Source organism: Engraulis encrasicolus, chromosome 21 (genome assembly GCF_034702125.1).
Source record: "Engraulis encrasicolus isolate BLACKSEA-1 chromosome 21, IST_EnEncr_1.0, whole genome shotgun sequence".
NCBI classification, from domain to species: Eukaryota; Metazoa; Chordata; class Actinopteri; order Clupeiformes; family Engraulidae; genus Engraulis; species Engraulis encrasicolus.
The window spans coordinates 47,255,643-47,273,142 of NC_085877.1; the positions used below are offsets into that span (position 1 = coordinate 47,255,643).

General features: G+C 43.8%; 1 protein-coding gene across 1 annotated transcript in view; it reads right to left on the reverse strand.

Annotated features, from left to right (window-relative positions):
• LOC134437449 (B-cell scaffold protein with ankyrin repeats-like) overlaps positions 1-17,500 on the reverse strand; it is a gene marked incomplete at its 5' end in the record, with an annotated part of 142,721 nt that overhangs the window by 45,964 nt on the left and 79,257 nt on the right. Inside the window, 2 exons of the mRNA XM_063186940.1 lie at positions 1,278-1,413; positions 7,750-7,810. Of these exons, the coding sequence (XP_063043010.1) occupies positions 1,278-1,413; positions 7,750-7,810 (197 nt within the window). The remainder of the gene's footprint in view (positions 1-1,277; positions 1,414-7,749; positions 7,811-17,500) is intronic.

Below are 17,500 nucleotides of genomic sequence, written 5' to 3' on the forward strand. Positions count from 1 at the left end.
CTTTTTTTTTCTTGTACTTTTTCTTACACTTAAGACATGTACAAGCTTTGTCTTTTACCTGACATGATTTAAAAATAGCTGATGTTGTTGTGGAGGTGTACTTCCGTCCTAACAGGACAACTCTAACAGAAGGAAGGTGTGACCAACCTGTCATTATTGACAAGGAGGTCACACCTCCACTACGCCATCAGCTAATTTTAGAGCATGTCACACATCAACATCCATGTGGCTCTCTGATTAAAGGGGTATGCCACTATTTTGGGGCTAAATACAGTTTGAAGGTGAAAAAGTGGATCGCACTCGGGTTCTTCTTATCTTCTTTTTTATTTTTTTATTTACATAGCAGCAGAAGTGTAGACAAACGTTTCGGCTGTTGCCTTCGTCAGTGTCTCCGGCTTAATACAGTTAAAATCGTTGGCTGGGGTTTATAAAGGTGGTAAAGTGTCTTATTTTTCATGTGAAGCGTTGTCTTGCTTTAAGACAAGTTAAAAGAGGGAGCATGTAGCTAAGCTAGTGAAAGTCAATGGATCCGTGTAGCATGTAGCAATGCTACATGGATGCATTGACTTTCACTAGCTTAGCGACATACTCCCTCTTTTAACTTGTCTTAAAAGTTATTGTCGTAATTTCATAGCACATTATTATATTACATTATTTTGACAAGCATACAGCTCACAGTTATATTTTAAGGAGGCCTACAGGGTATTGATTACAGTCCCTGCAGCAGTGAGGGGTTATGTGCCTTGCTCAAGGGCTCTTCGACAATGGATAGAGGTGTAGGGAGAGGTAAGGGTGGGATTTGAACCTGCAACTTCCAGATTCAAAGATCAACTCTCTATGCCGCAGGCCACGGCAGCCCCTACACAACTGTCATTCTTAAAGGATAACTTCAGTCAATTTCAACATGTAGTTGTAATGCTCACACTACCCTGGACTTGTCAGTACCTGAGGTTTTTTTTTTTCTTCAGCCTTTTCCGAGATCCTGGTCATTGTAATGGGGGCAGCTGTTTGTATACATTTTCATAAAAAACATTTGTATTTATTCCCAAAGACATCCAAAAGGTTATGCAACATCAGCAGACAACTAGCAAACAGCGGTACCTTTTGGGAAAACATTTGGAGTAGGCATATGTTAAATTTGATTGTGAGCAATACAACAGCATATTGAAATTGACTGAAGTGGTCCTTTAAGTATCGAAAGTAATAGAACTGCCTTAAGAAATCGATATCGAATTTGTATCATCATGGAAGGAGGGATTTGAATTATTGTGACTTGCCTGAGGATGGTGTCATACTCTTCATCGTTGACCCCCAGTGGAGCATATGGGTCCTCCTCTTCCTCATCCTCTTCCTGGTTTAGTCCCGCCCCCTCTACCTGGGGGTCGCCGAGGAGGGGCTTGGGCAGAGGGGCACCTGTAATAGCCAATGAGATTAGAGAAAGACACATGAGGGGCACCTGTAATAGCCAATGGGATTAGAGAAAGACACATGAGGGGCACCTGTAATAGCCAATGGGATTAGAGAAAGACACATGAACGTAGCCTCTTAGGCCAGCTGAACAAGGGCGGTTGTAGACAGGGGCCAGGGTGTGCGTTGCAATCCACTTGCTTCTCTCCTCGTACCAGGAAGTAATATGTCATGATGACATCACTGACAACAGCATCATATTTCAATATCTTGCAAAAGCTCAATTAGCCTTTCGCAAAACCCCTCCCACAAACGGCCGCCAACCAATCCGAGCTCAGCAACGGTAACTAAGGAGTGTAGAACTTGTCGAGGTCCGTCAAAAACCTACGATTTCAGGGAGACATACAACGTGTGCCTATGGCACCGTCAGGGTCCGACACCATCTGAAGATTAATTAGGACCTCATTTTTTCACTTTCCCGAAGCAAAAACCTCAAGCGGACTGATAACAGGGATGGATTAAGCCATGTGAAGGCTATTAGCTCCAGGTGATCATATTTAAAATTAGCAGGCTAACTGTGCAATCGTCTTGTTTGCTAATATAGCCCCCTTCCCCCTTGCATTTAGCTGGCAGAAAACGTACCCTAAACAAATAATCAATGCATCACTCAGACTTAAGGACAATATTATATGATATTATAGTATTGGATCCACGGCATTATGATTCAAATTTTATTGGGAAACTACTAGTTGCGTTGTTTAATATGCGCCAAATGCACAGCCCACGGAGCAGCCCCACCCCTCTCTCCTTCCCAGTTTGTGCCTGTGTATATGCGTCGAGTGTGACAGCAAAAAAAAGTAACACTGAAATGGGGCTGCGCTTGTTCCAACCTTGTTATGGAGATATTAACTGTCAACTAAAACCATTAAAGTGAACAGAAGAGAAACGCCCAGTGTGACTGCCCAAGAGCTGCGCAGTGTCAGTGCCCAAAGCCCGTCAAAGGTCTTGGCGGACAGCAATGTCCCAGTTTACACCAAGCACTATCAAATGTCCTGGTTACAGACATCACATCGCCATCATCAAGTTGTTGTATTTCAGTTGAATATGGCTTCTAGTAATCAGCGTGTGTAGGATACAAGAAGTGTAGGCTACACACATTTCCTATGAAACGCAGCCAAAACGTGTGCCTGGTTCTAAGTTTTTGACGGACGTAGCAACAATAACTAGGGGGCGTGGCTTTTGCGAAAGGTGAATTGTAGAGTCTTTTCCACATTTGCAATCGGGATGGTGAATGAAAAACAGTCCCTCAAAAGTTGTTGTGACTAGGCTGACAGCTGAGAAACTATCGTTTTCTCCACGGAGGAGGGGCCAGGAGGTGGGACGAGGAGACAAGCGCAAGTGGAGGAGGCAAGGTCGCATATTGCAACGCACTCAGGGTGTGCCAGGGCTCCTGTATGTTTCTCTCTTGGCCCCTGTTGTGGCCCCTGTGCTGAACAGCCAATGATCACGACATAATATACATCTTTATATATTTTCCATAACATTAAAAATGTATCTCTTTTGCCAATGTACTGTATATGCCACCCTGAAAAAAATAATGCCCCCCCCCCCCCCCCCCCCCCCCCCCCCCCCCCCCCCCCCCCCGCCCCCCCCCCTTAGTAATTTTGTTCTAGAACCAACCCTGCAGCTGGGGCTACCTGTGGGCAGTGTTGCCAGATTGGGCTGTTTCCCGCCCAATTGGGCTGCTTAGGGTGGCAGTGTGTGGGTAAAAATGGCATTTAGCAGAAAAACCCACCCAATATTCGCCATAAAGATCAAAAGAATTGGGCGGGATTTTGTGCTTCTAGGCGGGTTTTGAGCATTTTTTGGGCTGGAAATCATCAGCCTCATCTGGCAACCATGCCTGTGGGCCAGTTGGCACTTTGCTGGAAAGAGTCATCTGCATCATAACAACATTGCTATGGCATTACCGAGAGCTGCCGGTAACATATTACAATGTTGAGGACAGTACAGTTATAACTCATGGTTACTGTTGCACACTTGAGAACACATGCAACCAACAGACTGCATGTAAACAACAATAAACAGTTTACACCAATAAACTGTTTATTCCAATAACCCGATAATTGTGGTAATGTAAACGGGCTCAGTATTGAGGACAGAACGATTATACCATAGCCTCTGTGGAAAAGGGTTATCACGATATGTTTTCATTTGCAGACTCGCAGAGAAAAACAAAGTTGTTGACAGAGTTGGATGTGCAGCCAGTACAGTGCTTGATCCTGTACAAGGTAGATTATGTTCTTTACTGTTCCCTTCTATTACTACAGTACATAGCAGAGGTAAAGTGCAGGTCAGTACGATCTGACCCGACCTAACAATGTCCAAATAAATATGAAGACATCTCAGTGTATAAGAAATGTCTGTGCTTTGCCATTTATTTTGTAGTGCTTCAATGTCAACAATTGAAAAGATCTCTGAATATTTGTATTAAATTCATTTTGTTTTCTTGATAAGTCATTAGTCATGTCTTGTTTCAGACATGAGCATTTTTAGCATTGAGCAAGATTGGGCAATTGCCCAGGGGCTCATCCAATAAGGAGCCTCATTGTTCCATTATGGTATTTCCGTTTTCCTGCAATCAAACACCATTGATTATTATTTATTTTTATTTTTTTAAAAGATACTTTTGGGCTTTTTATTCCTTTATTGTGACAGGACCGTTACAGAGGGACAGGAAATGAGCAAGGAGAGACGGGGAAATTTTGGCACATGACCCGGGCCGTAATCGAACCCGGGTCGACAGCGTAGTAGCCCAGTGCCCTACCGTCAGGCCAAGGCAGGGCCCATTATTATTCATGGGGGGCCTCACGTTTTTTTGCTGCAGGGCCTCAGGATTTTTTCCTTTACCTGACATGTCGCTAAGCTAGTGAAAGTTAATGGATCCGTGTAGCATTATAGCATGCTACACGGATCCATTGACTTTCACTAGCTTAGCGACATGCTCCCTCTTTTAACTTGTCTTAAAGCAAGACAACGGCTTACATCAAAAATAAGACACTCCACCACCTTTATAAACCCTGGCCAACGATTTAAACTGTATTAAGTCCCAAAATAGTGGCATACCCCTTTAAAGGGACACTGTGCAGGAAATGCTCAAAAAAGGTACTGCAACTATGCTGCTCATTGAAACTGGGCTGCCTATTGCCAAATATGATCTTTACATGAAAGTTTACTAAGTAATAAACAAACATTTTCCAATATGGTCCAAGTAGAGTCGTTTTTGCAGCTAAAAATGGCTATTTTTGGAAATTCAAAATGGCGGACCATGGAGAAGATCCCCCTTTTCATGTATGAAAAGTGCAATTTTTTCAGTCATAATGAATACTTAGAATTTGATGGTGGTGGTAAGTATTCATGAAAAAGGTAACATTAGTGAATGGGTAGCATGGATTCTGGAAATAAACAACTAAAAATCTCACACAGTGTCCCTTTAAGTTTTCTTCAGTCAGAATATACATGAATAGAAACATGTCAGGCCAAGAAAAAAAGAAAAACTTCAACTTGTCTGAAACATGCAACTAATGACTAAAAGTTTATGAATACACTCCTCCTCGTCTTCTTAGCCAATTAATGTGAGTTGCCATGGTTACATTAGTGACCTTGGACACATACGTACTGCTGGTCATAGTGGCCAACAGTGGACGACAATTAATCTCCAGAACACACTGTACACACACACACACACACACACACACACACACACACACACACACACACACACACACACACACACACACACACACACACACACACACACACACACACACACACACACACACACACACACACACACACACACACTGTAACTTCTCTTCTCCTCTCTGCACACACACACACACACACACACACACACACACACACACACACACACACTGTAACTTCTCTTCTCCTCTCCGCACACACACGCACACACACACACACACACACACACACACACACACACACACACACACACACACACACACACACACACACACACACACACACACTGTAACTTCTCTTCTCCTCTCTGCACACACACACGCACGCACGCACGCGCACTCACACACACACACACACACACACACACACACACACACACACACACACACACACACACACACACACACACACACACACACACACACACACACACACACACACACACACACACACACACACGTCTTTTCCACCTTAATTAACCTCGGAAAAAAAGGACACTCAACATTAGTGTGTTATGTAGGATGTAAAGACAAGAATAGACGCGATTCCAGCGACGGAAGTAATTGACTTTGCATTTAGTAGCTGGCGACAGAAGAAACAAAAGCAATTCAGGCAACTAGGGATGATTTAAACAATTTGAGAAACAGTGTAGAGTAAACTGGTCCACTTCGGAAAGACTAGGCCAGGGATGACTGGAGCACTCAGATACTTTTTAGTTATTTTATTGTGGTGCAAACATAATGACTGACGTTTCGACGCCGTGTGGGTCTTCTTCAGAATCAAAGACTTTGACTTTGACTCTGAAGAAAAACGCAGACGGCGTGGAAACGTCAGTCATTAAGTTTGCACCACAATAAAATCCCTGGCCTAGTCTTTCCGAAGTGGACCAGTTTACTCTACATTGTATACCGTCCTGGACTGGATGCACCAAGAAGGTTAGAGCGCAAGTGACTTCCCTTTTACAACTTGAGAAACAGTTTGTAGAGTAGTTGGACTTGAGCAAATACTATGCAAATGAGCTATGATGCTTGCATTTCCTTTTAACAGACATAAGCTGTATCCAGTGGTGTAGTCTACGTGATACGCAGGTATACGCAGTATACCCAAATCTCAGGGATTTCAGTATACCCACTTAAAATTGATTCAAATTTCTTTAATTTCAAATTTTATTGGAGGATAGCCTCTTGAGATAAAATGTTCGTTTTCGAGAGGGTCCTCAAAAAACATATATAACACACACATTACAAATATTCACACACACTGCAGCTCTTCCCCACCACACACACCCCATCTCTTACCAAAAAAATAAATAAAAGTTAATACCATGGCTAAAAAAGTTCTTCATAATACAGGAGGAGAAAACCAAAGAGAACACAAAACAAATATTCATGTCCATAATGTTCATACATGTGTATAGAACCAAAAAATAAGAAAACTGAGACATAGACAACGGGAGAAAAAAAAAAAAAACTCTATGGAGAATCTAAAACATATATAATTTTTCACGATTGATCCATTATTTAGAATAGCACAAATAGCACAGTATACCCGCTTCAAAAAAATCCTCAAATATACAGTATACCCACCACAAAAAAGTAGAGTACACCACTGGCTGTATCTGTGTTTAATGCACAGTCCAGTGATTCTCTGTCGCTTTATCTTGTCACTATTCGCCGCTGTATTCGCCCAGTAATCTAGCAAAGCTCATCCTACAATGAACTTAAAAAATAAGGACTCCTGAAATCTGAAAAAAATAAACTCTTAGCTTGTGCTCGTTGCTATAAAAACAGTCCAGTGACTCTTTGTAGCTTTTGTCTGTTTTGGTGTGTTCGCACAGTTACCGCACAAATGGACCAAGCGCAACAAGAGCGAGACGAGCAACGGAAGTAATTGACTTTGTATTGAATCGTGCGACAAAAGCGATTCTGGAGACTAGAGGCGATTCGCACGCCGAGAGCGACAGTTTGAAGTTGAAATCCTGGCTATATTCTATGACGCGGTTCGGCGACCAGCCGCGACAGCCAATGACTGTGTAGAGGTCAGTGACCACAGCCAATGGGAATGTTGGAATGCTTTGCCTTCTGCTTGTAATGAAGCGTTGCGCTTGGTCTATTCGTGTGGCGCAGCTAGCTACTGCGCACAATTTGACTCACCTCATTTCATCAACACTTCACATAAACACTTGACTACACACACACACACACACACACACACACACACACACACACACACACACACACACACACACACACACACACACACACACACACACACACACACACACACACACACACTCACATACACTTTGATTCACCAGCAATGCTCATCATTGCATACATACTTAAACACACACTCAGATGCATGCGGATACACACACACACACTCATACACACACACACACACACACACACATGCACTCATACACACACACACACACACACACACACACACACACACGCACACACGCACGCACGCACACACACGCACATGCACACGCACACACACACATTCACATGCGCACACGCGCACGCACACACACACACACACACACACACACACACACACAGTTTGACTCACCAGCGGTGCTCATCATTTCATAGACACTTGAGTCTTCTCCCTCTTCACTGTCCTGGACATTCTGTTGGACACAAACACACACATTATAACAGTGTTTCTCAAAGTGGGGCGTAAGCCCCCCTGGGGGGGCGCGGAGGCATCTCAAGGGGGGCGTGTGACATCTGATTTTGAGGTTTTTTTAAATGATTTCTGTCACGTCAATCAGTTTAAAGTCCTCACCAACATTATATTATTAATTGTCATGAATTTGAATAGCATAGGAAATGAATATACATCTGCATTCGACTGCAGTCCCTCTTTGTATAATCTCACTAGTCACCTTTCCTTTGATTCGGCGCAGCGATCGCAAAATCAGTCTGCGCGAGGGGGGGCTCAGGAGCATTCAGACCCTCTGAAGGGGGGAATGATGGAAAAAGTTTGAGAACCACTGCATTATAAGAATATGGAAACACATACAGTAGATCAGTGTTTCTCAACTGGTGGGTCGCGATCCAAATGTGGGTCGCGGAGGGGTCATGGGTGGGTCGCGGAGCCTTGGTGTAAAAAAAAAAGTAATTCTTGAAAAAAAAAAAAAATCCAACTTTTCCTGCAACAATTTACAACTTTTATTTTGATAGGCTAGTGAACTCTGTGTCATCTGTCGTCATAGATACAATCTGAATGTTTATGCGAGATAGCGTGCAACCAGTCATTCGAGTCTTGGTTACATTTTGAGAATTGCATTGAATTGACTTGAACGCTAAAAAAATTGGGTCGCGACCGAATGAGAGTAGAAAATGGTGGGTCCCAAGACTGTTACAGTTGAGAAGCACTGGACTAGATGAGTCTTTTCAGCACTGAATGAGCTGGCCCACCGGCAGGCCCATCTGCACTGAGAGGCTACAGACTGATTGGACCCTATAGAAATGTAACAGCTAAGCACTATACGAATAGGCAAAAAGTTACGCAGTAGCCCCTTAATGCGCGCCGTACCTCCTGTGGCACGCTGTAATAGACATTGAAAGTTAACTACTATAGCACTACACTACTATGACAGTGCACAGGGCCTCTAGTAATACATTACGACTTGGTCATTGCCATTCTGGTAACAGCTAATTTATAATGCCCTGTTTTAAGGGGTTAACACAATTATCGCAATATGAATAGGCAAAAAGTTACGCATTATTAACACAATTATCGCAATATGAATAGGCAAAAAGTTACGCATTAACACAATTTTTGCAATATGAATAGGCAAAAAAGAGTAAAATAAAATAAGCCCTACATAATCAGACTGTCCAGATGAATGTGACAGCTAGGGCTATTAGTTGATCGCTGATACAAGCGTTTCATGTGTAGGATGGGAGCTAACTGTGATGGCCATAGCCATAGCTGCTAACTCTTAACATGTACGCTAATGATATCACGTGAAGCTAATTGAACTTTTTTCCTAGACATATTATCACTTCACCAGCTAGGCACAATACAAATAAACAATCAGAGATGGCCACTCTGTCCATTGCTCGACACATGAGATCGCTAGGCTAATTAGCTGATCATGTGGAGGAGGGCAAAGAAATGTGTTGATCATAGCCACATCATGTAAAGCTAATAGCAGGGCTTCGAACCGGTTCAAGGAACGAAAACGAAAACCGGGAACGTTTTGTATTTTAATGGGAACAGAAACGAAACCGGAAACGTTATTATTTTTTATGTTCTGGAACGGGAACATTTATTTTAAAATAATGGTTACCGGTTAATTCCGGTTAATACCGTTCCTCAAACTAAGAAAAAAAAGTAATTATTATTCATTATTTTCCTGCGCACGTTTCCATGACGGCTGAGGTTCACGTCTTGTGTGACATCAGACATTCTCTGACTGAATGGAGAGAGCTGTGGATTACAAAGTCTCCACTCCACATCTTAAATAAGAGCCCCAAAAAGGGCAGTTTCCATTGCATCATTGTAAGATATTGCAGAGAAGCGTGTGTAAAGTGCACCGAGAATGTTTTACGTTATTGGGCATCCATGGCCGCTTCAAATATACACAAACTCTGTCCATCATAGCGCTCCCCGTGACCCAAGTCAGTGTAGAGCGTGCATTTTCATCATTGAGGTTTATTCTCTGCTTCTCCGCTTAGGTCGTCCCTGAATGACAACATTCTGGAGGATATTCTTTTCATCCGCTTCAATAAACAGTTTGGAAGTAGGCTGACTCATTTGCACTTCCGTCTTTCTTGGTTAATTAACGTCAGTTAGGCCTATGGAGAGTAATCAGCTGACAGGAACGAAATTAACCGTTCCGGGAACAATATTTTTTTGTTCTAACCGGTTCTAAACGTCAATTTATTGGTGGAACTCATAACCGGAAACGTTATAATTCCGGTTCTGTTCGGAACGGAACGTTTGGGAAAAAATATTGGTTCAAAGCCCTGGCTAATAGTTTGATGTGTAGGGTGGGGGTTACTTGGCAGTTGCTAACTCAACAACATGAACAGCTGAAGAAGGCTTGCGCCGAAACGCGTGGGTCTCTGCTCCCATGTTTTAAAACTTTTAGCCATGTTTCAATAAAGGCTTTTTAATATTTTTCCACAAGAAGAGTGCCTTGGACTCCCTTTTTTGACAAGATATTGTTTTTTCCCCAACACCAAAGAGCACCTTCAAGATTTTTTCTGAACAATTCCCTGAGCACTTCGGATTTTCTCTTCACTTGATGAACAGCTGATAGTTTGATGTAGAGTAGTGTTACTCAATGGGGGCGGCATAGCCTTGGGGAGCTCTAAGGGGGCTGTGCTTAGCTGCCATTGAGGGGCATTAGTCCATTTTGTTTTTAGTACTAGGTGGGGCGTTGGGAGGCTTATGATGAGGGCAAGAGGGCGTCGGGAGACTTGTGATGAGGCCAAGGGGGCGTTTGTTCAAAAAAGGGTGAGAACCGCTGATGTAGAGCAGTGGTTCTTAACCTGGGGTGCGGGCACCCCCTGGGGGTGCGCCAGAGATTTCAGGGGGTGCTCGGAATTATTGTGTTTGTGTTGAGGTTGTGACCCAAATTCTGTTGGCAAACATTATCATTGGGCCAAGTCAAACCCAAATTTAAACCGGTTTTGGTCCCCATGTCAAGTCATTAACCCCTTTAGACACGCCTTTATAAACTTGCTGTTACCAGAATAGCAATGACCAAGTCGTAGTGCTTTACTAAAGGGCCTGTGTTATGTCATAGTATTGTAGTACTATAGTAGTTAACTTTCAATGACTATTACAGCGTGCCACTGGAGGTACGGCGTGCATTAAGGGGCTATGGTATTGATTAATGTCTCAAGCAAGAATCATTGTAATTAATCACTTAAATCATTTTTTAGTGCGTATACACGTGTAGAAGTTTGGGTTGGGGGTGCGCGGCTTGTCTTGGGCACAGGTAAGGGGGTGCGTTAAGAAAAAAAGGTTAAGAACCGCTGATGTAGAGCATGGGGGTTAATTGTGTTGATGATGGCTAATGGTAGTTGCTAACTCCTAACTCCTATTACAAGCAAAGGGTTGATGGACTTCATCCCAAAACATTCAAGAATGGCGATCTAGATGCATGCTATTACATGACATTCGGATCATCTAAACCAGTGATTCTCACAGTGTGGTCCAGGGACCATTGGTGGTCCGCGACAGAGCTCAGGTGGTCCACAGGGGGATTTCTACTTTTCCAAGACAAGCTAAAAGGATATATTTGTAAAATTATTACAACTCATTATAAGTCATATTTTCACTGCAATAAGGCTTGTAGATGTGAATAAAAAGTAAGGTATGCGTATCAAAATTAACAGTGTCGAATTAGCACCCGTCAACTGTCAATTCAGTTGACAGGTGGTCCCTGAACATTTTTTGGGGGACAAAGTGGTCCTCGGCCTGTAAAAATGTGAGAATCACTGATCTAAAGTGACTTACAGATATTACAGGGTATTGGTTACAGTCCATGGAGCGGAGTGAGGATAGGTGCCTTGCGACAACTTCAGGTATGGAGGGAGGTAAAAGTTGAACCTGCAACCCTGTGATCTGTGAAGTCCAGCAATCTAAAACAAATGATAGAAGTCCACAGCACTGTTAATGCTCCCAGTGATTTATGTGCAAATAAATCACTGGGAGCATTAACAGTGTTGCGGACTTCTATCATTTATTTCAGTTACTTTGTTTTGTCCAGCACCTGTGCCACTGATGTGCGCGCATTCTCTAACTTCTTCATGTCCAGCACTCTAACCATTACAAAAACGGCTGCACAACACATGTGATCGCTAGGCTAATAGTTTGATGTGGAGGGTGGGGGCTAATTGCGTTGATCATTGCTATTGGCAGTTGCTAAGCGCTCAAACGTATCATTTAGCTGAGTGAGCTAACTGCCGGGTCTCATCTGCCTCGGGAATCGTATTGTTGTGACGGTTGCCTAGGCAACCAGCAGTCATTACACAGCCAGGGAACATTATGGGATGGAGATGGAGATGGAGAATGCTACTGATTAGAGTGTCCGTGTGTGTGTGTAGTGTGTGTGGTGTGTGTGTGTGTGTGTGTGTGTGTGTGTGTGTTTGCGTGCATGCCTGTGCGTATGTCACGGCCCTGCAGTGATCATTGCAGGGTTCCACCGAGACATTAGGTGGCTCTGCCTTCTCTTATGTTCATGGCTCTGATTGGATGACTCCTGGGCTGATGGTGCCAGCCTTTAAAAATCTCCAGCAAACCAGAGAATCTCTAATAGGGAGAAGGTTCAGTCTGATTGGTTCCCATTGTAGCCAGTTAGCTTTGCATGCATACTGCAGTAACTATGGAGTGTCCACTAGTTGGCGAGCGTAGGTCAGTCCTTCATGTGGGAAAATGTATGGAATGGAAAGGGGAACCCATATGCTAAATACATTGCTACTGCGATTTCCAGTCACAAATATTATCAACAAAACATTCCTGGTAAGCACTATCACTGTTGTTTAACAATAGGCTGTATTGACAAATCGTTCAGGTGTGTAGTTTTACAGCAGGTTAGAAGATTTCAACCTGTACTTGCTAGCATCCCGCTAATGTTTATGGGTTTGGCCCCATAAAAATTGAGCTTTGTGACCCAGTATATAATAATCTAGTGGCGCAAAATAATCGAAACGCTACTCAAATGGGGTCTTATTATTTCTAGCTTCGAACTTAATATTAATATTTCAGGACAAAAAATTATAAAAAATCACAAAAATTATAATGGTAGAAAACACCATTGACACCCATTCATTTTGCACTTAGGTAGGATTAGGGTTAGCCAGTTGTGGCTAGTAGCTAGTTCCGTGAGTGAACACCCCCTGATCAAACTAATTTACTCTGTGGCTCCTGACCTTGCTAGTACGTCAAACGCCCAGTGATTGGATACTCCGCAGAGTTCACCAAAGAGCATCCAATCACTGGGCGTTTCACGTCCTAACAAGGCCAGGATCCTTGGCTTTGAAATACAGCCTCAGTCTCTCTGCTTGTCTATCTGTCGGTCTACCTGAGAGAGCTAGCCAGGGCCTGCGCTATAGCTGTAGGCTATTAAATGCTCATTATTCATTATTTCATCACTTTATTCCTATTGGACCATCACTGTTACCTGTCCTGTCTTGCACTTTGATGTCAGTCTGTAAATGTCAGTCCCGTGTATGTCTATGTCCTTTCATGGTGTAGAGAGAAAACGTAATTTCAATGTCATTTTATGACCTGTGCATATGAAGACAGTGACAATAAAAGCTGACTTGACTTGTCTTGACTGTAGGTTGGCTGAGTCGACTCTGCTCTCTCTCCCTCTGTCTGTCTGGGGTTTGAAACTGTGGTTAAATAGAAAATAAAAGACATGTAAACGGTTACTCTCTTGTCTGTCCCATTCTTGTGTCATGGCACTTGAGAGATAGAGAGAGAGAGAGAGAGAGAGAGAGAGAGAGAGAGAGAGAGAGAGAGAGAGAGAGAGAAGAAGAAGAGAATATCCTGAACTTCACTCAAATTCACTAAAGATTACTAAAATGGTCTCGTAGCAACCGTTGCTATTCAGACGCCATAATGGAGCCCTCTTGCCATTTTATAATCAGTCCACACACACACACACACACACACACACACACACACACACACACACACACACACACACACACACACACACACACACACACACACACACACACACACACACACACCACAGAGGTACACACACCACGGATGAACACACTCAATTCTCTTCTGCAGCTCGTTTTGAGTGAGAGGGCTCTAAGTGTTGTCTATGAATACATTAATTAGAGCACAAAGGCAGCTGTAATAGCACACACACACACACACACACACACACACACACACACACACACACACACACACACACACACACACACACACACACACACACACACACATAGAGGAGGAGGAAGAGGAGGGGGAGGATGAAGAGGAAGAGGAGAGGAAAAGGAAGAGGAGAGGAAGAGGAGGGGGAGGGGAGGGTGATGGAGGAAACGGAGGAAGAGGAAGATGAGGAGGAAGAGGAGAGGAGGAGAAAGATGAGAGGAGGAGGAGAAAGAAAAGGGGAGGAGGAAGAGGAAAATGATGAGGAGGAAGAGGAGGGGGAGGAAGACGATGAGGAGGAGAAAGAGGAGAGGGGGAAGAGGAAGATGAGGAGGAGGGGAAGACAGGAGGAAGAGTAGGAGGGAGAGGAGGAAGAGGAAAGGAGGAGAAAGTATAGAGGAGGAGGAGGAGGAGGAGGAGGAGGAGGAGGAGGAGGAGGAGGAAAGGGAAGATAAAGAAGAGGAGGATGGTTGCAGAAGAGGAGAGGGAAGAGGAGGAGGAGAGGGGGAAGAGAAGAGGAGGAGGATGAAGAAGAAGAGGATAAGGAAGAAGAAGAAGAAGAAGAGGATAAGGAGGAGGATGAAGAAGAGGTGGAGGAGGAGAGGGAGAAGAGAAGAGATGGACGAGGAAGAGGAGGAGAGGAAGAGAAGAGGAGGAGGAAGATGAGGGGAGGAAGAGGAGGAGGAAGAGGAGGAGAGGAAGAGAAGAGGAGGAGGAAGAACAAGAGGAAGTGCAGTAGGAAGAGGAGGAGAGGGAGAGGAGGAGGAAGAGGAGGAGGAGGAAGAGGAGAGGAGGAAGAGGAGGAGGAGGAGAGACTGTGCCTGTGAGCTCTATGGCACTAGACTCTTTCCAAGCCATACAGTACTGCCATGCAGCCTAGTTTCATGTAGTACTATGGTTATGTCCGGTGGCCATAAACTCCCAAAGACTTCAGCTGTGTCTATGGCAGGACCCTGGACGTAGAGACCTAGGGTGCATCCCAATATGTGTCCTTGCCTCCTCCACTTGTGCTTGTCTCCTCGTCCCGCCTCCTGGCCCCTCCTCCGTGGAGAAAACAATAAAGTTTCCCAGCTGTCAGCCTCGCCACAACAACTTTTGAGGGACTGTTTTTCATTCACCATCCCAATAGCAAATGAGAAAAAGACTCTACAATTGAGCTTTTGCAAGATATTGAAATATAATGCTGTTGTCAGTGATGTCATCATGACGGGAAGCAAGTGGAGGAGGCAAGTGGAGGAGGCAAGGTCACATATTGGGATGCACCCCTAGATTTAATACCAAACAGTAGTCTGATCTCCTGTTCCAGAGTAGTGACTAACAGATCCAGTGTTCCAGGGGCATGTAATACCAGAGAGAGTAGAGAGAGAGAGGTTCCATTGGCCCATTGTTTCCGGGTTCTATTAGAGAGAGAGGTTCCATTGGCCCATTGTTTCCGGGTTCTATTATTGGGGGGGGGGAATCCCCCTTTAGGCAGACCTAGGCAGACCTGAGGACTGTTCTATTCAATGCTAGGAGCATTATGACACGCCCCTTTAGGCAGACCGGAACCTGGTCATGTTAGGTGCCCATAGAAACCTATTATGTTGGCATATCTCTATATACTTAAAGCATCTCTGGTAATACTGTTTTCAGAAGAGGAGAGGAGAAGGAGCTCTATGTCATGCAGTAATAGTCCGGTGGACATAACCTCCCAAAGACTTCAGCTGTGTCTATGGCAGGACCCTGGACCTAGAGACCTAGATTTACAGTAATACCAAACAGTAGTCCGTCTACTGATCTCCTGTTCCAGAGTCGAGACTAACAGCCTTAGTGTTACAGTGGGGGCGTGTAATCATGATTTCTACCCTTGCAGTCTACTTGCCACAGTGTCTGGTGGGTTACTACACAGTAAATGTTGTGGTGTTAATTCAACACTTACAGAGTTCATTTAAGTCTCTAAGTGTTAAATGAGCACTGCAGAATTTACTGTGTAGGGACTTCTGATCTCTTGCCGACTTAGCGTTTAATAATGATTTTCCCCTTGCAGGCGTCCGTGTCAGAAGCAATTAACCAGAATATTAATATTTGATGATAGAGAGTAGAGGGGCAAATATGATTTAGCTGTACTCCTGCACGTAGACAGACCATACCGGTACGTATCACTATAGTGGACCCACTCCATCTCCATAGGAGAATAGGTATTATAATGATCTCACACCCATGTACTGTATGTGTCATATCTGAGGCGATGACGATTTAGCTGCACTTCTGCACGTAGACACACCATACCGGTACAGCATTTACAGTATACTCTATCTAAATATTATAATGATCTCACACCCATGCAAGCTGTATGTGTCATATCTGAGAATGATTTACTGCACTTCTTCACGTAGACAGACCATACTGACCGGTACACCATGCATTTACACTATAGTGGACCGACTCTATCTCCATAGGAGAATATTATAATGATCTCACACCCATGTATACTGTATGTGTCATATCTGGAATAATTATTCAATAAAACCTTAAAGTACAAGAGAAAGGTAAAACGGGAACAGGAGAAAAGCTAACTGAAGGGGAGGTGTGAAAGTAAAGCCATGTTAGGTATGAAGGGGCCTTAAAGCAATGTTGATACTTCAGAAATTCTCATAGTCTGCTGAAATCATCTCTAGTTCGCCTACAAATACAGGAGAAAGGTACAACTCAATCATTTAACTGCAAGGGAGATGTAAAATGAATTATACAATATCACTTTAACCTGGGTTACTAGTTACTACACTACACTAGTGAAAAAAAAAGTGAAAGCCCATTGGGAAACTCCAACTCCCATTGTCATTGTGACACAGCACTCCACAGCACACAAGTGAACACTGCACACTGTACACAACGAAATTGCATTTATGCCTCACCCGTGCAAGGGGACAGCCCTCAGTGGCGCCCCATGGGGAGCAGTGCGGTGGGACGGTACCATGCTCAGGGTACCTCAGTCATGGAGGAGGATGGGGGAGAGCACTGGTTGATTACTCCCCCCACCAACCTGGCGGGTCGGGAGTCGAACCGGCAACCTCTGGGATGCAAGTCTGACGCCCTAACCGCTCACCCATGACTGCCCGGGAGCCACCCATGACTACACTACTAGTCTCCTCTCCTGCTTGCGACTCACAATTACAATCACCCAGAGTTTTAAATATTTAATGCGAAAGGCTCGGGTGATATTGATGATGTTACAGTCCAATACCCAACCAGAATGAAAACTATTAGTTATGATATTACCGAATAATAACACTCCAGGCGGAATAAAAAAAAACCTCGCTTCTGGAAGTATAGTAATAATTCCGAGAAAGAATTTAGAGCCTTGATTATGGAACCTTGGTGGGATTCTAATTCTAGAATGAAGAGGCTGGTGATGCTATTACTGCCTGCTGGTGAAATGAATTCGGTCATGAGATTATGGAGTAGTTTAGAGGTGAAATGA